The sequence below is a fragment of the Cololabis saira genome, chromosome 20 (genome assembly GCF_033807715.1).
Source record: "Cololabis saira isolate AMF1-May2022 chromosome 20, fColSai1.1, whole genome shotgun sequence".
Lineage (NCBI taxonomy): Eukaryota > Metazoa > Chordata > Actinopteri > Beloniformes > Belonidae > Cololabis > Cololabis saira.
In genome coordinates this window covers 7110655-7131812 of record NC_084606.1, presented here as the reverse complement: position 1 = coordinate 7131812, position 21158 = coordinate 7110655, and the positions used below count along the sequence as shown (strand labels likewise).

The 21158-nt window shown below is 45.3% G+C and overlaps 1 protein-coding gene across 1 annotated transcript in view; it reads left to right on the top strand.

The window, feature by feature from the left end:
* Positions 1–17145, top strand: part of LOC133420948 (coiled-coil domain-containing protein 171-like) — a gene marked incomplete at its 5' end in the record, with an annotated part of 31393 nt that extends 14248 nt beyond the window's left edge. The window contains 10 exons of the mRNA XM_061710827.1: positions 193–315; positions 1978–2109; positions 4117–4615; positions 6984–7246; positions 9974–10096; positions 11358–11489; positions 11581–11726; positions 15710–15764; positions 15908–16123; positions 16866–17145. Of these exons, the coding sequence (XP_061566811.1) occupies positions 193–315; positions 1978–2109; positions 4117–4615; positions 6984–7246; positions 9974–10096; positions 11358–11489; positions 11581–11726; positions 15710–15764; positions 15908–16123; positions 16866–16952 (1776 nt within the window). The remainder of the gene's footprint in view (positions 1–192; positions 316–1977; positions 2110–4116; positions 4616–6983; positions 7247–9973; positions 10097–11357; positions 11490–11580; positions 11727–15709; positions 15765–15907; positions 16124–16865) is intronic.
* Positions 17146–21158: the final 4013 nt, after the last annotated feature.

The window sequence follows — 21158 nt, the reverse complement described above, 5'->3', positions numbered from 1 at the left end:
GGCCTCGACCATGTGACCAGGGTTAGGGATCAGGTTCTAGGGGACCAGGGTTTTGGACCAGGGTTCGGGATCCGCCCCGCCCCTCAGGGTTGGGGAACAGGTTCCAGGGGACCAGGGTCAGGGACCGCGGTGGTGTGGCTTGTTTCATGATGTCATCGGGACACGTGTCATCTCCGTTCTCCATGTCCTCAGGACCACCTGACCTTCCTCCACCGCCTCCACCAGCTGCTGGCCGGCTGCCTGCTGCCGGATCAGCCCCAGAGCATTCTGGGAGATTTCACCTGGAAGGAGCTGAGCAGCGTCGTCCAGGAGCAGGTGACGATGACTATGATGATGATGATGGTGGTGGTGATTAGGGATGTCCCGATACCATTTTTTCCACACCGAGTATGAGTATTTTAATTTGTGGACTCGCCGATACCGAGTACCGATCCAATACTTCTACCACAAATATAACTAGGCTAAAAATGCAATGAAAAATGCAATGAATTGGAAGACAAGTTTGATTTGGAAGAGAAATTAAATTAAAAAAAAAAAACTCCTCCACGCTTTAGTCTCATCGCAGGAACATCAACTGAGCATGTGCGGTGCTTCACCTGAAGCCGTCCGTGTGAAACAACATAAACAATCAAATAGAATTTAAAAAACAGGCTAAATGAAATGATTTTACACTCTTGTACAGTAGGTGGCGGTATGGACCTTAAAGTTGGTTGCTATCCGCCAATAAAACAGAAGAAGAAGAACATAAACAATCCCATTGTTACAGTCCGGTTATATAGAGTGATACATGAGTGAGACTGGCAGTGCCGTTTCAGGCAAGATAGCGACAATTAATGTAAGCGGGACGTCAGCAGTAGGGCTGGGTATCGATTCAAATGTCAAGAATCGATTCGATTCTGATTCTTAATATTCAGAATCGATTATCATGATTCAATTCGATCCAATTCGATATTGATTTGGCTTAGTGTTATTTAAAATGTTTTTTGAGCTGTTGCCTGAATTATATGACTGTAAAATAACTATTGAAATAATAATTTCACAATAATTATTGTGAAATAACTAAGAAATAAATAACTCAAACAGGCCATTCAATATCCATTTAAAGTGCAAAAAAGAAAGAAATTGCAACAGTTCATGCAGTAAACAAGTCATATTAGATTATCTAATTTATTCTGTCACCACGCACTCATATTGCCATGAAGCACCTGGCATTTTTCAGAAGTGTGTCCGACTACTGGGATTAAAGTTCACCTGTTGAGAATGATGAAAAAAAAAAAAAATAAAAAATCGTGAGAAAAAAAAAAAAAAAAAAAGAATCGATTTTTAGGAATTAATATGAGAATCGATTTAGAATCGGAAAATCGATTTTTTTCAACACTGGCCTTTTTAGCAGTGTGGACATATTTCAAAATAAGGGACAACGACAAAAGCAAGGCAGACTGCGGGCTGTCGGCGCGGCTAACGTGGCTAACGCAGCTAATCGGCTAACGCGGCTAACGGCTAACCGGAATGTAACAATGGGATTGTTTATGTTGTACTGTGAGTTACGTGGAGTGTTTAATAAAGTTCCCTGTGAGTAAGGGTAATACTCAACCGTCCAGTTTGTATAATTAAGGAAGAACAAACTGAAACATGGAACAGCTACAGCCAGGCTGCTCTGTGGCTGCAGACTCAGCCACAGAGCAGCAGCTCTGCCAACTGACCCGGGGAGCCGCGGGGCGGCTCAACATCTCCCCCTAGTGGTGCTAACCAGTAACTACAACAACAATGAAGTATCGGTGCGTGGTATCGGAGAATTTTTGCGAGTACGAGTATATGAGATCAGTATCGGCCCGATACCAGTATCGTATCAGGGCATCCCTAGTGGTGATGATGATGATGATGATGATGATGATGATGATGATGATGATGATGATGATGATGATGATGATGATGATGATGATGATGATGAAGGCCCTGCTGACCCCCCCCCCCCAGGTGACCCAACTGCAGGTGTTGGTTCAGGAGCTGCAGGATCTGCAGGTCCGTCAGGAGCGAGTGAGGAGGAGGGAGGAGGCTCGGACCCGCCGCCACGCAGGGGAGCTGCAGCGGCTGCAGGACGAGCTGCAGGTAACACGTCCACAGTAACGCCGTTAGTTTTGCGGTAACTAATACTGTAACGCATTACTTTTTAAATTCAGTAACGCTGGTCTTGGAGGGCCACTTTCGTGGGGGACGGGTGCGCCTGCCCGCGTCGGCGGCCGGGGCGGCTCTGTCTCTCCGGGCAGGCTGGCCCCCTGCCGGGTGGGGGTCGTTGGCCTGAAGGGTGAGGGCCTCCTGGCCGCGTGTCCGGCCTGGACCGGGTGGCCGGGGATTGCCTGGGTCGCGGTCCGCCGCCGCGGGATCCCTGGCTGCTTCTTTCCGCGCCGTGGGGGCCCCGCCCGCGGGCCCCCTCGGCCGCCGCCGGGTGGGGGGGGGGGGCCTTGCAGGCGGTGGGTTGCCTCCCGCCCTCCTACTTCTCCCCTCTGTGGGGTTGCCGGTGGCCTGGGTTCCGGGCTCTTCCTTGTCGGCCTCTGGTCTCGCGGGTGGCGGGGTTGCTCCCCCCCCTCCCCCACTATAGATACACTTCAGGTGGAGCTTTGTTTGGTTTATTACACACACACACACACACACACACACACACACACACACACACACACATACACACATATAGTCATTTAGTCACATGCATACACACACACACACACACACACACACACACACACACACACACACACACACACACACACACACGCATGATCATATACATACACGCACACACACACATAGACATACACACTGGCTTGTTCACCTGCATGCTGGCTCTCTAGTTTTTGGGGTTAGGTAGCGGTAGCGATAGCTTAGCTCAGACTGCGATCAGATCTCAAGATTTAGGTCGATTGCTGTTCGTGTTTTGGTCGGCTCCGTGCCGGTTTCGTGCTTTGTTTGTGGTTTTTTGTTGCAGATTTCCAGTGCTTGACGTGTGTCTCCGTGTGTTCCTGCTTCCTGGATTGGCAGTGGATGTCGTCACCCCCCCCCCCCCCCCCAAAAAAAAAAAAAAACACTGGGTTTGTATGTGTATATTTATGTATGTGTACGCATATGTGTGCGTATATATATGTATATATTAAATATAGTAATAATGCACATATATACACTTTTGGTTTCTACCGTCATGGTATCAATCAATAATATGTGTGCAGACAAGGTAAAAAAAAAAAAAAAAGAAAATTCAGTAACACAGTTACCGTTACCAAAGGTGCGATACTGCGTTATTTCTGGCTACAGTGAAGCCTTTTTTCCCCACACGCGGAGAGCAGAGGAAATGTAGTGGATGTGTGTGTGCATTCAAAAACATGACGGTCATGGCGAGACCGCGGTGAAGTTCGTTTTACGTTGGATATTCGTTGGATATTCGACAGAAATGCCGCCCCCAGAGCGAATGTCTGTCGAATATCCAACATGAAACTAATTTCACCGCGGTCATGGAGAGCCGAGAGACGGCGAGTTTCACAACGTGGAGATATGGTCATTACAGTAATCCCTCGTTTTTTGCAGCGGTTACGTTCCAAAAAATTTCCAAGAAATTCTTTTTACAATTAAAAAGGCTTTAAATTGCGGAGATCAGCACGAGTCTTATAAACCAACATGCCACCATTGGTTATATTTGAGACTGTAATGACTGATTCATCAAAGCGTCCCGTTCCTGAGCTGCTGCTGGAGCTCATTGGCCGTTTTCAGCTTGTTGCTAAGCAACCAACGTTATTGATACAGGAAGTGAAGAAGCGGGGAGACTGTTTAGCCAATCAGAATGCAGAACACAAGGCACAATACAAATCCATACAGTACCTGCTGAAATGAAGCTAGAGGGGCATTAATGGGAGCATTTAAAAAAATGTTTTTATTTAAAGTAACTCAATAGTTACTTTTCATAGTAACACATTACTTTTTGGTCTAAGTAACTGAGTTACTAACTGAGTTACTTTTTTAATGAAGTAACTAGTAACGGTAACTAGTTACTATTTTTCAGTAACTAGCACAACACTGCTCAGAGCTGCAGGTAACCGTGCCGTGTCTCCTCTCCGTCTCCGTCCCCAGGTGTGCCGCTCCCAGGTGGGCTCCCTCCGGGATCACGGCTCCTCCCTGGAGCTCCGCTGCTCCTCGCTCACCTCGGAGCTGTCCGGCCTGCGGGACGCCGTCTCCAGGACGCAGCGGGAGTCGTCCTCCTTCTCGGCGGCCTGCGCCCTGCTGGCCGGGGCGCTGAGACACGCCCACCGCCGCCTGGGGGCCCTGGCCCAGCAGAAGAGGCTGCTGGCCCGCCGTCTGCAGGAGCGGGAGCTGCTGGAGCAGCAGGTGAAGAGGCTGGCCGAGGCTCTGGAGGGAGAGGAGGAGGAGGAGGGAGAGGAGGACAGGAGGAGGAGGAGGAGGAGGGCGGCCGGGCGGTGGAGGAGCAGCGTGGGCCTGGTGGTGGCCGTGAGGAGGTGGAGAGCTCTGGGGGAAAACAGCACCGTCCTGTTCCGGCTGGAGGGAGGAGCAGCCGTCTGTGTGGGGGCAGCGTTGCCGGGGGCAACGGAGACGCATCAGGAGGTGTCAACAGGTGAGGGGTCCATTTAGGGTTCTGATCTATATCCGATCTATACCTGATCTATACCTGATCTTAGGGCTGTGCGATTAATCGATTTTAAATCTAAATCGGATTTATTAATCACAATCGATGTTAAAAAAAGGAAAATCGGAAAATCGATTTTCCTTTTTTGCAGCTGGCTGCATTACAGACAGAGCTCGTCTAGTCATCTTTGTTTGGTCAAGAAAATTGTAAATGTTGTCACTTTACTAAACTCAAGGAGGATTTACAGTATCTTTCAATTGCACTTCATTCCCAATAGGGAAATTTGTTTGCTATTTTTCTTTAGAAATAAAGATAAAATATTTGAAACAATTTATTCCATTGTCTTTTGTAGTTTTACCAAAAAAATCGAAATCAAAATCGATTTATATCTGATCTATTCCTGATAAATACTTGATCTAAATCTGATCTATACCTGATCTATACCTGATAAATATCTGATCTATACCTGATCTATACCTGATAAATACCTGATCTATACCTGATCTATACCTGATCTATACCTGATCTATACCTGATCAATACCTGATTTATACCTGATAAATACTTGATCTATACCTGATCTATACCTGATCTATACCTGATAAATACCTGATCTATACCTGATCTATACCTGATCTATACCTGATCAATACCTGATTTATACCTGATAAATACCTGATCTATACCTGATAAATACCTGATCTATACCTGATAAATACCTGATCTATACCTGATCTATACCTGATAAATACCTGATCTATACCTGATAAATACCTGATCTATACCTGATCAATACCTGATTTATACCTGATAAATACCTGATCTATACCTGATAAATACCTGATCTATACCTGATCTATACCTGATCTATACCTGATCTATACCTGATCTATACCTGATAAATACTTGATCTATACCTGATCTATACCTGATCTATACCTGATAAATACCTGATCTATACCTGATCTATACCTGATCTATACCTGATCAATACCTGATTTATACCTGATAAATACCTGATCTATACCTGATCTATACCTGATAAATACCTGATCTATACCTGATCTATACCTGATCTATACCTGATCTATACCTGATCTATACCTGATCTATACCTGATCTATACCTGATCTATACCTGATAAATACTTGATCTATACCTGATCTATACCTGATCTATACCTGATAAATACCTGATCTATACCTGATCTATACCTGATCTATACCTGATCAATACCTGATTTATACCTGATAAATACCTGATCTATACCTGATCTATACCTGATAAATACCTGATCTATACCTGATAAATACCTGATCTATACCTGATCTATACCTGAGAAATATCTGATCTATACCTGATCTATACCTGATCAATACTTGATCTATACCTGATCTATACCTGATAAATACCTGATAAATACCTGATCTATACCTGATCTATACCTGATAAATACCTGATCAATACCTGAGAAATACCTGATCTATACCTGATCTATACCTGATCTATACCTGATCTATACCTGATCAATACCTGATCTATACCTGATCTATACCTGATCTATACCTGATCTATACCTGAGAAATATCTGATCTATACCTGATCTATACCTGATCTATACCTGAGAAATATCTGATCTATACCTGATCTATACCTGATCAATACTTGATCTATACCTGATCTATACCTGATAAATACCTGATCTATACCTGATCTATACCTGATCTATACCTGATAAATACCTGATCTATATCTGATCTATACCTGATCTATACCTGATCTATACCTGATAAATACCTGATCTATACCTGATAAATACCTGATCTATATCTGATCTATACCTGATCTATACCTGATCTATACCTGATAAATACCTGATCTATACCTGATAAATACCTGATAAATACCTGATCTATATCTGATCTATACCTGATCTATACCTGATCTATACCTGATAAATACCTGATCTATACCTGATAAATACCTGATAAATACCTGATCTATACCTGATAAATACCTGATCTATACCTGATAAATACCTGATAAATACCTGATCAATACCTGATCTATATCTGATCTATACCTGATGTAAATCTCGACTACACAGAATGTCTGTAATAGAAATTATTTATTTATTGATTATTCTTGTAACTTAGCTCCGCCTCTCGCTGGAAAAAATAGGCCTTTTCAAAATAAAAGTTCACCTACTTTTAAAAGAAGTTCTGAAAAAATAAAAGTTCCCAAAGTTCCTCCTGCCACCATGAGGTCGTTTTCCTAATTAATTTAATTAATTCATGTAATTGGATGAAGGGCCGTTGTGAACCCAGTGGAACTGAGCTTTTATTTTGTGTTCCAGGTGAGGACAGTCGTGAAGACGTCTGTCTCCGCTGGCTTCTGTCCCAGCGCCTGTCCTCCCTGGTCCTGTCCTCCGTGTCCCACCTGCAGGGGGCGCTGGCCCAGGCCGGGGACCGTTGCCCCGGGAACCGTTGCCCCGGGAACCTGATCCCCGCTGCTCGCTCCGCCCTGACCCGCCTCCTCACTCACCTGCTGGACCAATCAGAGTCCAGCATTTCTCCAGGGGGAGCAGACGAGGGGAAGACCACGCCCCCACAGACACAGGTGACGCCCACAACCAACAGAAGCTCCGCCCTCTAAAGCTGGGCATACACTGTGCGATATTTTAAATCGTTTAAGACTGCACCATCTCACACTGCACGACTAGATCGCAGAGTTCAAAAGTTCACAGCCCACGATTTATGTTCTCACACTGTACGACCCGATGCTCGGATTAGGGATGATAAAAATTTATCGATTTTCGATTAATTGCCGTTATGAAATTACCCGATTAAAATTAACGATTACAATTAATCTATTTATTTATTTATTTTTTCCGTTTAATTTCACCAGCTGGTATTACGCCCGGACCACATTTAATGCGACACAACGCGCTGCGCCGCTCACATAAAGTAAGAAAGAGACGGCGGATATGTTTGGTTTTAGTAACATCATGCTCAGGCAATGAGTCTGCAATGGCCCAGACGGGAGACACATGTAGCTCAGTGCTTAACTTTTATTTTTAATCCACTCTATATTCTTCTGGTTGTTCTCCGATATGCTCCCCTAAAGCCTGAAGGTTCCGCCTTAAATCGACGCAGAGCCGCCGCCGTAGCCTACGGCGTAGGCTCTGCGTTGTTGTAACGCGGAACCATAAATCAGCCTTCACCCGGTACATACATAGGGTAAACATCTGTCCCCGCTACAGTTTTAACTAAAAGAAAATGTGCTCCAATACAGCAGGTCTCATCATTTTATTTTGAACACTGCCAAAACTCTAACTTAAAACGTAACTAGAACTTAAAATTGGCTTGACACAAATGACACTATTATGGCTGCTGCTACTACTAATAGCCTTGAAGTGCACTTTATATTATATTCCTTGTGGTACAAAAATGTCTTTTTGTTACTTTTGTATCAAATAAATATTTGATTAAGGAATACATTAAAATGTCCTTTGTATTTTATATAAGCAAAAAAAATTATGTTTGTATCTCAGATGGGGGAAAAAACGCCGCTTATCAACTAATCGATGATCGATCGATAAGGTTATCAACTATCAATTAATGAAATAATCGATAATTTGCATCCCTAGCTCGGATGCGACCCATCTGCTCACACTATACGATCATAATCCTCCCGTCGGACCTCTGTGTACTGGAACTCGAGACCGGTTTTGGGGCAGGTGTGGGCTGTTCCACCCAAACGTGCGTCCTGCCCACCCGATCAAAGGTTATGGGGATCCTTTATTTTTTTATAATTACATTTTTTTATATATATAAAAATAAAACACTAGTCTGGTGAGAAGAAGGTGTGCGGGAGTTTTCTTTTTAAATTGGCTATAGCTTTCCTCCTCCGACGCACATTTCTGCATATCCGGTGTGCAAAAAGTTTTCTACTTTGGATATATATAAAAAAAATCCCAAAATATCTGTACCGTTTCTGATTGGGTGGGATCTGCGCATCATTTTTAGACACAACAATGAACGCATACCGCAAAAGTTGTGTCTCGGCGGAGGGACCCGGCGTCCCAGCAAATGAACAGCGCACAGAGCGCACACTAAAGGCTGATTTATGGTTCCGCGTTACACCAACGCAGAGCCTACGGCGTAGGGTACGCGGCGACGCGCCCCGTACGTGGAAATGCAGTCTTTTCTTCTGCTATTAAAACATGATTTGTAATGTGAATTTGCAACACTTAAACTACAAATAATAGTTTTTGACGTGACATCAATAGTTTTTGACGTGACATCAGAGATTGCGCATGCTCTCTGCGAAAGGATGAGGCAAATCGGGTCGCAGCTGCTTCAACTGTGCGATTCCTTCACGAGGAGCGACCAGGATTTCAAACACGTTTGATTTTCTTGCGAGCTCACGATTTGTGATCGGGAGCTCATCGTGAGGTGTTAATCTCTCGCCGTTACCCCACGTTTACTGCACGAGACACGACCAACGATTGGGTCGAAATCCGTCCCGATCCAAAAAATAGTTGCACGGCTGGAAAATCGGCTCAAAACGAGCCGATAATCGCACAGTGTCTGCCCGGCTTAACGCGCGTGAAGCTCCGCCCCTCTAACGTGTGAAGCTCCGCCCCTCTAACCTGTGAAGCCCCGCCCATCTAACCTGTGAAGCCCCGCCCCTCTAATGTGTGTCTCCTCCAGCCCCCGGGTCTGGCACTCAGCAGGCACGCCGATTTTTTCCAGTGGCCAGCCGCGGTACTGCAACAAAAAATCCCATGGGGCCCAGAAAGCTTTTTTCCCATAGACCGCAATAGTAAAAGAGAAGCCTCTAAAACTGTTCACAGGACACCTCCAGCTGTAATCACCGGCAATTACTAATCTTTGTATTCTATATTTTTAAGTCATGGACTTTATATCCGTCAAAAATGTTTTATAACGGCCAGAAAAGTCAAAGAAAAGTCTCTTTCTGGGCGTGACGTCACAGCCGTGTCCGTGCACTCCATGGATGTATTATATTAATATATATTATATAATTATATTATATTAATACATTAATAATATATGTAATAATTTACATTAATTCATATATTATATTAATACATATTATATTAATATTCGCGTCATTGCCCCGGGCATGATGGGAGGCCCCAGAGCATCATGGGAGGTGACTCAACTGCGCATGCTCTATGGGCCGCATACCGCGGAAGTAAACCCGGAAGGAGATTTTTCGGCGTATGCGCTGAGTGAGCAACTTACATTGAAATGAACGGCGGCCATTTTCCGGTCCCGTATCCAGTTAATAAATAATACATCCATGGTCTCCTCCCACCAGAACCTGGTCTCCGCCCTCCAGCAGCACTTCTTGCTCTTCAGCCAACGGCTGCACTCGGCGGAGGTGGAGAGGCGGGGCTTAAGGCTGCAGCTGGCCAATCAGAAGAGAGGAGGAAAGGAGACGGTGAGGAGAAGCTCCGGTGTGATGGTGTGCGTGTATATACGTGTGTGTATATATATATATATATATATATATATATATATATATATATATATATATATATGTATGTTACGGTTAGCGACTAATGTGCAAAATAACCGTCAGGGCGGCTAATGTAGAAAAATGGCTATTTTGCAAAGTACATACATTTTTAAGCTCATGGTGCGCGGACATCACATTTTTGATGCTCCGGTCAGCTCGAGACAATTGTCTCGAGCTGACCGGAGCATGCCGTGGAAATTATAGCAATTATTCCAAAGTCCAAATCCCATGCAGTATATTCCTCAATTGAGTATTCCAAAACGAATAATGCAAACTAAAGATCACGTTATTGGCACCCCAGAATAGAGGCCACCGAGGTGGCAAAGCGCAGTGGAGTGCACTCACCTCTACCAGCCTTATAGGTCTGGGAAATGTACTCGCAAATATCCAGCGTGACAGTCATTGTGAGGAAAGATCTATTCCCACCTTCTCTTTGCACCTCCAAAACAAACAGTTGTTTGTCTCTCTCATGGAAGGTGAAGCTCCTAAACCCGAATCGCGCAAACCCGAAGCGCGCACATGATGAGATGAGGTCTCTCCTCCTCCTCCATTTGCACAAATTGATGAAACCAAAACAAACTAAGCAAACGTAATTCATTAGTCCAGTTACTACACAACAGAATAGCCTACAGTTCAGTTGAATGGATTAAATTCGCGCTTCAAACCAGTCACTTACAGTCGCCAATCAGTGCAGTTGGTGCATAGCAGCCAATGGAAGAAGCCCATATGCTGCACATGCTTGTTGTTGACAAGGCTGTTTATGGCTGTTGAAGGAGCCTAACATTACACTCCCCGAAAAAGTGTCGGGTCTGACACATCCACAGCATTAACCGGCTACTGCCGTTTTTATACATTAGCCGCTCTGTAGGTTATTTTGCATATTAGCCGTTTTTCTACATTAACCGTAACATATATATGTTTGTGTATGTGTGTGTGTGTATATGTATATATATATATATATATATATATATATATATATATATATATATATATATATATATATATATATATATATATATATATATATATATATATATATATATATATATGTATGTATATATATATGTATATATATATATATATACATATATATATATATATATATATATATATATATATATATATATATATATATATATATATATATATATATATATATATATATGTGTGTGTGTGTGTGCAGGCGGTGGCCCGCTGGTTCCGGTCCGTGTGTGAGGAACTCCACCAGGGTCTGATCAGGGAGCAGGAGTTCCAGGTGTTGGTGCAGCAGCAGGCGGAGCGAGCCGACGCCCTCGCCCAGGTGCTACACCCGAAGGTGCTGCCACCTGAGGGTGCTGCACCTGAAGGTGCAGCGGAGAGCCGGGCGGGGGGACCAGCTGGAGCTGACGGCGTCTCTGTTCCTGCAGGAGCTGGCGGAGGCTCGGCAGGAGCTGAGCAGGAAGGAGCGCTCGCTGAGGATTCTGGGTAAACACCTGTCGGGGCTTCAGAAGGAGAGGAAGCACCTGGAGGAGCGACTACGGCGAGCCGAGGACCAGCTGAGCGACGCCGCCAGGTGAGAGGTCAAGAGTTCAACACATGGATTCCTCCACCGCTGAAAGTAGTTCCCAACCAGGAACAGAACCAGCAGCTGGAGGAACCGGCTGGAACCGGCTGGAACTTTCTGGAACCTGCTGGGACCTGCTGGAACCGGTTCCAGTTGCAAACGTCAGTTACGTCTCTGCTAACGTCAGTTACGTCTCTGCTAACGTCAGTTACGTCTCTGCTAACGTCAGTTACATCTCTGCAAACGTCAGTTACGTCTCTGCTAACGTCAGTTACGTCTCTGCTACCGTCAGTTACATCTCTGCAAACGTCAGTTACGTCTCTGCAAACGTCAGTTACGTCTCTGCTAACGTCAGTTACGTCGTTACAAACGTCAGTTACGTCTCTGCAAACGTCAGTTACGTCTCTGCTAACGTCAGTTACGTCCCTGCTAACGTCAGTTACGTCTCTGCAAACGTCAGTTACGTCTCTGCTAACGTCAGTTACGTCGTTACAAACGTCAGTTACGTCTCTGCAAACGTCAGTTACGTCTCTGCTAACGTCAGTTACGTCCCTGCTAACGTCAGTTACGTCTCTGCAAACGTCAGTTACGTCACTGCAAACGTCCGTTAGGTCTCTGCAAACGTCAGTTACGTCGTTACAAACGTCAGTTACGTCTCTGCTAACGTCAGTTACGTCTGCTAACGTCAGTTACGTCTCTGCAAACGTCAGTTATGTCTCTGCTAACGTCAGTTACGTCTCTGCTAACGTCAGTTACGTCTCTGCTAACGTCAGTTACGTCTCTGCTAACGTCAGTTACGTCTCTGCTAACTTCACTTACGTCTCTGCTAACGTCAGTTACGTCTCTGCAAACGTCAGTTACGTCTCTGCAAACGTCAGTTACGTCGCTGCTAACGTCAGTTACGTCTCTGCAAACGTCAGTTACGTCGCTGCTAACGTCAGTTACGTCTCTGCTAACGTCAGTTACGTCTCTGCTAACGTCAGTTACGTCTCTGCAAACGTCAGTTACGTCTCTGCTAACGTCAGTTACGTCTCTGCAAACGTCAGTTACGTCTCTGCTAACGTCAGTTACGTCTCTGCTAACGTCAGTTACGTCTCTGCAAACGTCAGTTACGTCTGTGCAAACGTCAGTTACGTCTCTGCTAACGTCAGTTACGTCGCTGCTAACGTCAGTTACGTCGCTGCTAACGTCAGTTACGTCTCTGCTAACGTCAGTTACGTCTCTGCTAACGTCAGTTACGTCTCTGCTAACGTCAGTTACGTCTCTGCTAACGTCAGTTACGTCTCTGCAAACGTCAGTTACGTCTCTGCTAACGTCAGTTACGTCTCTGCAAACGTCAGTTACGTCTCTGCAAACGTCAGTTACGTCTCTGCTAACGTCAGTTACGTCTCTGCTAACGTCAGTTACGTCTCTGCTAACGTCAGTTACGTCTCTGCTAACGTCAGTTACGTCTCTGCTAACGTCAGTTACGTCTCTGCAAACGTCAGTTACGTCTCTGCTAACGTCAGTTACGTCTCTGCTAACGTCAGTTACGTCTCTGCTAACGTCAGTTACGTCTCTGCTAACGTCAGTTACGTCTCTGCTAACGTCAGTTACGTCTCTGCAAACGTCAGTTACGTCTCTGCTAACGTCAGTTACGTCTCTGCTAACGTCAGTTACGTCTCTGCTAACGTCAGTTACGTCTCTGCAAACGTCAGTTACGTCTCTAACGTCAGTTACGTCTGCTAACGGCAGTTACGTCTCTGCTAACGTCAGTTACGTCTCTGCAGACGTCAGTTACGTCTCTGCAGACGTCAGTTACGTCTCTGCAAACGTCAGTTACGTCTCTGCTAACGTCAGTTACGTCTCTGCAAACGTCAGTTACGTCTCTGCTAACGTCAGTTACGTCTCTGCTAACGTCAGTTACGTCTCTGCTAACGTCAGTTACGTCTCTGCTAACGTCAGTTACGTCTCTGCAAACGTCAGTTACATCTCTGCTAACGTCAGTTACGTCTCTGCTAACGTCAGTTACGTCTCTGCTAACGTCAGTTACGTCTCTGCAAACGTCAGTTACGTCTCTGCAAACGTCAGTTACGTCTCTGCAAACGTCAGTTACGTCTCTGCTAACGTCAGTTACGTCTCTGCTAACGTCAGTTACGTCTCTGCAAACGTCAGTTACGTCTGCTAACGTCAGTTACGTCTCTGCTAACGTCAGTTACGTCTACAAACGTCAGTTACGTCTCTGCTAACGTCAGTTACGTCTACAAACGTCAGTTACGTCTCTGCTAACGTCAGTTACGTCTCTGCTAACGTCAGTTACGTCTCTGCTAACGTCAGTTACGTCTCTGCAAACGTCAGTTACGTCTTTGCTAACGTCAGTTACGTCTCTGCTAACGTCAGTTACGTCTCTGCTAACGTCAGTTACGTCTCTGCTAACGTCAGTTACGTCTCTGCTAACGTCAGTTACGTCTCTGCTAACGTCAGTTACGTCTCTGTTAACGTCAGTTACGTCTACAAACGTCAGTTACGTCTCTGCTAACGTCAGTTACGTCTCTGCTAACGTCAGTTACGTCTCTGCTAACGTCAGTTACGTCTCTGCTAACGTCAGTTACGTCTCTGCAAACGTCAGTTACGTCTCTGCCAACGTCAGTTACGTCTCTGTTAACGTCAGTTACGTCTACAAACGTCAGTTACGTCTCTGCTAACGTCAGTTACGTCTCTGCAAACGTCAGTTACGTCTCTGCAAACGTCAGTTACGTCTCTGCCAACGTCAGTTACGTCTCTGTTAACGTCAGTTACGTCTACAAACGTCAGTTACGTCTCTGCTAACGTCAGTTACGTCTCTGCTAACGTCAGTTACGTCTCTGCAAACGTCAGTTACGTCTCTGCCAACGTCAGTTACGTCTCTGTTAACGTCAGTTACGTCTCTGCTAACGTCAGTTACGTCTCTGCTAACGTCAGTTACGTCTCTGCTAACGTCAGTTACGTCTCTGCTAACGTCAGTTACGTCTCTGCTAACGTCAGTTACGTCTCTGTTAACGTCAGTTACGTCTACAAACGTCAGTTACGTCTCTGCTAACGTCAGTTACGTCTCTGCTAACGTCAGTTACGTCTCTGCTAACGTCAGTTACGTCTCTGCTAACGTCAGTTACGTCTCTGCTAACGTCAGTTACGTCTCTGCAAACGTCAGTTACGTCTCTGCAAACGTCAGTTACGTCTCTGCCAACGTCAGTTACGTCTCTGTTAACGTCAGTTACGTCTACAAACGTCAGTTACGTCTCTGCTAACGTCAGTTACGTCTCTGCTAACGTCAGTTACGTCTCTGCTAACGTCAGTTACGTCTCTGCAAACGTCAGTTACGTCTCTGCGTTTGCGTGAAAGTTGCAGCAACAACAAGGTACCTGCTCTAACAGGACTTGGTCCACGTAGCTCCTCCGTGGACACATCTCTAAAAGACAGGTTGTCTCCTCCTCAGACCCATGATGCTTTGCTGCATCCAAATTAATTATTTGAAAATGCCTCCGTCTCCCAGTCTTGCTGTTGTCGTTGGTCTTAATAACTCCGCCCCCTTCGCTTACGTAAGCGTTTCTTTCAGCTCTTTAGCGCCGCCCTAGTGGCTCTTTGGAGCTTTTTCAGAAATGTTTGAGCTTTTTTTCCTTTTTTTCTTTTTTTTTTTTTTTCCCCTTTTTTTCTTCTTCTTTTACTTTTTTCTCTTTTTTCTTGCTTTTTCCTTTCCTTTTTAATCTCGAAATTTTGACTTTTTTCTTGACATTTTGACTTTTTTCACGAAATTTTGACTTTTCTCGACATTTTGACTTTTTTTCAACATTTCATTTCTTTGTCAGTGGAAACAGAAAGCCTGTTTCCAAACTCAGCACCGGCCCTAAACCAGAACCAGAACTGGTAAACCGGTTGGTGGAAAAGGGGTATAAGAACCAGGCTTGAACCGGTTTGGTATAAAATGGGTATTGTGAGCTGAAACTGACACTAAGTGATGATCCGGCTGTTTTCAGACGCCACGACTGTTTGATCCGCTGCATGAAGGCTGCAGAGAAGAGCTGCAAACAGGTACACACACACACACACACACACACACACACACACACACACACACACACACACACACACACACACACACACACACACACACACACACACACACACACACACACACACACACACCGTTTGACACGACACCGTTTGCTTCTCAGGTCAGAGACGAGCTCGTCCAATCACAGCCCTCCCCGTTACCTGAGGAGCACCTGGGCGGAGCAGAGAGCATCATGGGAGTCCCCCCCCGCCTCTCCTCCCCCCCGGCTGCCGTGGCCCTGCAGAGCTTCCTGTCCTCCGTCTCTCAGCTCCGCCACACCTGCCGCTCCAGGGTCACCGCGCTGCAGGACGCCCGTCTCCGTGGCAACCAGGTCCCCGTAAGACGCTTGTCCTTTCTCTGTTTCATTTCTGATGGATGTGACTAGTCCGGGCGTCGGCAACCAGCGGCTCTAGAGCTGAACTTTACCGCCGCCCTAGTGGCCCCTGGAGTTTTTCAAAAATGTTGGACCTTTTTATTTTTCCTTTTTTTCTTCTTTTTTTTCTTTTTTTCTTCTTTTCTTCCTTTTTTATTTGTCTTCTTCCTTTTTCCTTTCCTTTTTGATCTCGACATTTCAACTTTTTTCTCGACATTTAGACTTTTTTCTCGAAATTTTGAATTTTTCCCTCGAAATTTCGACTTTTTTCTCGAAATTTTGACTTTTTTCTTGAAATTTTGACTTTTTTCTCAAAATTTCAACTTTTTTCTCAAAATTTCAACTTTTTTCTCGAAGTGCATTATGAAAAAAAAATCTTCCCCCAGTTATAACTTATATAAATACAGTACATGCATCATGTGTTGTCTTCATTCTAAGGCTTATAAAAGACTTTTCATTTTTTGCGGCTCCAGACATATTTGTTATATTGTGTTTTTGGTCCAATATGGCTCTTTCAACATTTTGGGTTGCCGATCCCTGGACTAGAACAACGCCGCCGTTGAGGGCTGCACCAATGACAGGTGTGGGCGGGGCTTATCTTTGACCTCTGACCTCAGCCTCGACGTTATTACTTCAAATGACGACTGAAAAGAGAAGTTGTGTTTATTTAATTATTTGTTCCCAAAGCTTCTTCTTCCTGTTCCAGGTGGAGCAGTTCCCTGAAACGCCTCCATTTGACGACCCGGGAAAAGCTCAAGTCGTCACTCCGTCTAATGTGACCCAAGAACCGTAGTGTGTTTGAGCCCCGCCCCCTGACGAACAGCCCCGCCCACTCCGTTCAGACAAGCCCCGCCCCCTGCCCCTCCCTCTACGAGGAAGTAAGACCCGGTTGTGGAGCCGGCGGCGGCTCGGAGACGAGCGTCTGTCCAGCCGGGCCGGATGGACGACTCTTACGCCGCTGGTCGGCCATTTCTGATCCAGGTTGTTTCAGAATGTTTCTGGAAATAAAAACATAAATATAAAAACCAGCTTGAGTCCTGAGTGAGTTTACTGGAGAACCGGTTTACACCTGAACAGGTTTACACCTAAACAGTTTTATACTTAAAACATTCTACTTCATCTTCATATAAACAACAGAAACATGACTTAACTTTTTCTTCCGGCTCTCGGCGAAGGCGGACGCTTTTCTGCTCCTCTCCCTTATCTATCTGCCCTGCTACTGCTTTTGTCCTGTCTCGTCTTCAGAGTCTCTCTTTTTCACTCCTCCGAGACTGTACAATCATGGAATTGATTAACTGGTCTCTCAGCACAATTGACCAAATTTTTGCGATGAGAAGTCAGGGGGTAAGGGAGCCCTCCTGCCCCGATGGGACATTTTTTGCTGGATACACAATGGATTCCTGGAAACATTGGAAACTGTTGTGTTTGGCGATCCTGTCTGTCGAGGACGTTGAAGATGCCTTCATAATTGGATTTATGATAGCAGGATTTCTCCTAATTGGAGGGGGGATTCTTGGTCTACCGACAAACGCGTAAGTCGTCGACAGCTGTTTTGGTCCTTTCCGAGCTGCCGGACGTGGCTGAGGGGATAAGCTCGGCGACCAACACTCAGACTTTAACGCTGGGGGAGCAGAGCCGTGAGCTGGATGCGATTCTTGAACAGAATCGCAGGCTGGCGGCGGTCTTTGAGCTCATTGGCAACATGGAGAAGACCTTGGAGAAGTTGGAAGCTCGGCTTGGCGGGAATTGATCACAAATTCGTCTGTTTGGAGTCGCCATTGATGAACCAGAGAGTCTGTCTATTTTCTTTTCAATATAATTGTTGATTCTATAATCTGACCTTGACAGAGCGGTTTGGCTGATCGCTCCAGTCACAATCTCCCTGGTGGAATGTAAACAAGGGACTCTGCCCCCACTAGCCCTCCCCTCTCCAGAACATCTGTGGACCCTGTTTTCAGAACTGACGAGCCGTCTGATAACATCAAGGACATTGGCTGAGGAGCAGCTCTGAGCGAAGTTCACGGACTTACCGCTTACACACACACTTGCTGATAACCACACCTCCCTCATTCTCAACGCCTTCCTGGCTATAAGTCTTGGGATGATGATGTTAAAGGAGCTTGAGGCAGGATTTATGAAAAGAAATTCGTATACGTTTTAAGTTTTCTAGTAATAATGTCAGATGAAGCGTTCCAAACCAAAAAGAATGAGCCCTCTAGCGTATCTCTCCGTTGCCTTGAACAGGCTGTGTGCTGCAAAATGTGCTGCAATTCTGGGCCGAATTTCCCGCGCTGTCCTGCGGATGTGACGTCATGCACGTTCTTATGGAGCTAGAACAGTCTCATAATTCACAAATGCACAGGACAAGTTTTACAAATGCACAGACCGATTTGCAAATACACACACAGTTTCACACGTGCACAGAACAATTCACACGTGCACAGGACAAGATTCACAAATGTATTTTTGATACACACACAAATATAACCTGATTTACAAATGTTTTTTTGTCTGTGAGCTGCGCTGGATTTGTGTGTGAGTTTTGAGACTCCCCTGACGTGACTAGATCCACAAATGGGTTTTTTTTAACACGGAAGGATCTGCAACCAATCAGATGTCTTCATTTGTTCCAGCCAATCATAAGAGCGCACCCCACGTGGGGGACGATTCACTCTAAACCAATCAGATTAAAGGGGCGGATACACCTGCTGTTTGAGCTGCGTTAGCGCTGTTCACATAGAAAAGTGATTAATATTTGGAGTTGGTGCAGTAAAAGATAAATAAACATCAACAGGAGATAAAAGATAAATAAACAGGATGGAGAGGAGATCACTGTTCTGGTTTTCTTGTGATCCCGGTAAATAAAACAGCGCGATCTGAGATGGTTTGTCGGGCTGATCAACCAGAGCCGTCAGGAGAGCTCTTAGTCCTGCCGATGCAGCAACTGATGATGAGAAACAGCGGAGATATTTATGTATTTGAACTACAGGTGTCTTTCAGGAGAACAAGCCTGTTGACGGGGGTGAATATTGCTGCAGTCGCGTTCTGGCTCTGTCCACTAGCGGCGCTGGTCCCGGTCAGACACCAGCGGACCAGTGACCAGATGTGGAGGTCAGAAACAAGCAGCTGTTATCCTCACATTTATGATGGTACATCGCCACCACACAGAGACAAACACGTGTCAAAACAGCGGCAGCAGATCAACACATTCCCGGTGCAGAGTCATGCATGGGAAGATGCAGCCGTGATGATGCTGGTCGGGGTTTAGTCCACCGATCATCAAACATCTGAGCTGGATACAGAGGTTCTTCGGTTATCAGTCACTGATACCGACTTTACTCCAGATATTTCGGTAAATTAATCTCCTGACATGCGCATGCTGCTCCACCTGCGCTGCAGCTCGTCCCCGTCAGGCAGCGCAGCCTCTGCTGCGGTCTGTCTGGTTCTGAGCTCAATCAGCGGGACAGTAATACTTCGTGAAACCAAACAGAGCAAATATATAAAAATCTCCACTGTTTCTCATCATCAGTTGCTGCATCGGCAGGACTAAGAGCTCTCCCGGCGGCTCTGGTTGAACAGCCCGACAAACCATCTCCAATCGCGCTGTTTTATTTACCGGGATCACAAGAAAAGCAGCAGTGATCTCCTCTCCATCCTGTTTATTTATATTTTATCTTCTGTAACTGTTTTTTATCTTTACTCCACTAACTTGAAATATTAATCACTTTTCTCAGTGAACAGCGCTAACGCAGTTCAAACAGCAGGTGTATCCGCCCCTTTAATCTGATTGGTTGCAGATCCTTCCGTGTTAAAAAAAACCCATTTGTGGATCTAGTCACGTCAGGGGAGTCTCAAAACTCACACACAAATCCAGCGCAGCTCACAGACAAAAAAACATTTGTAAATCAGGTTATATTTGTGTGTGCATCAAAAATACATTTGTGAATCTTGTCCTGTGCACATGTGAATTGTCCTGTGCACGTGTGAAACGGTGTGTGTATTTGCAAATCGGTCCGTGCATTTGTAAAACTTGTCCTGTGCATTTGTGAATTATGAGACTGTTCTAGCTCCATACGTTCTCCCCGTTCTCCTGTGCCGGCTTCGCTGTTGGCTGCAGTACCCTCGACGGCCGTCGTGGTGAAGGGTGGCGCTAGAGAGTCTCATTTCTTAAAAGGAGCCTCAAGCTCCTTTAAATTTGTCATGTGCTTTCTGTGCTGAGGTGTTTTTTTGCACTTTCTCACTGTGTACTTATACACAGTGTGAAGATGCCTTTTTTTCCCTCCAAGAATATTTAAAGTGTATTTCAAATGCTTTATTGCAGCAATATCGCTGCAGAACAAAGAAAATGCTACATTTAGTCTGGGCTACCTCACCCATAAGACAATCTAGCAACAGAAACTAAAAAATAGAAAAATAAATAACAAAAATAAATATAACCATAAATATAAACTTGCTTGCGTGGTTGTGCTTGAAGCACCTCCGAATATCCATCGTTACTTTGTGTTAACGGAGCAGCAGAGAGCAGCGTCTTGCTGGTGCAGGGAACTGCTGGACGCAGATCAGTGACGGACACTGGCTGATTTATGGTTCCGCGTTGCACCAACGCAGAGCTTACAACGTAGGAAACGCAGAGACGCGCACGTAAGTTGCGCATCGTCGCGTACCCTACGCCGCCGATTTAACGCAGAACCATAAATCAGGCTTAACGCGCACGCATTTGTCAGTTTTCTTTTTGTCTTTTCAACTGAGCACGCAAACACATAAACTGAGGGTGCACTGCATGCTGATGCACCCTCGTAGAACCGGGCCTGAAGAGACATAAAACGACCTGGAAGAGACAAGAGACACAAAATGTGAGACACAGAACAACCTCCGGGACAAACACGAGGTGACAGACGGGGACACAAGAGTTACACAAGGAAGAGAAAAATAACAGAGCAGGAAGTTTTCAAGCAGAAGATGAAAACGTTTAAGCGCTGCTGCATCAGCGTGTGTGTGT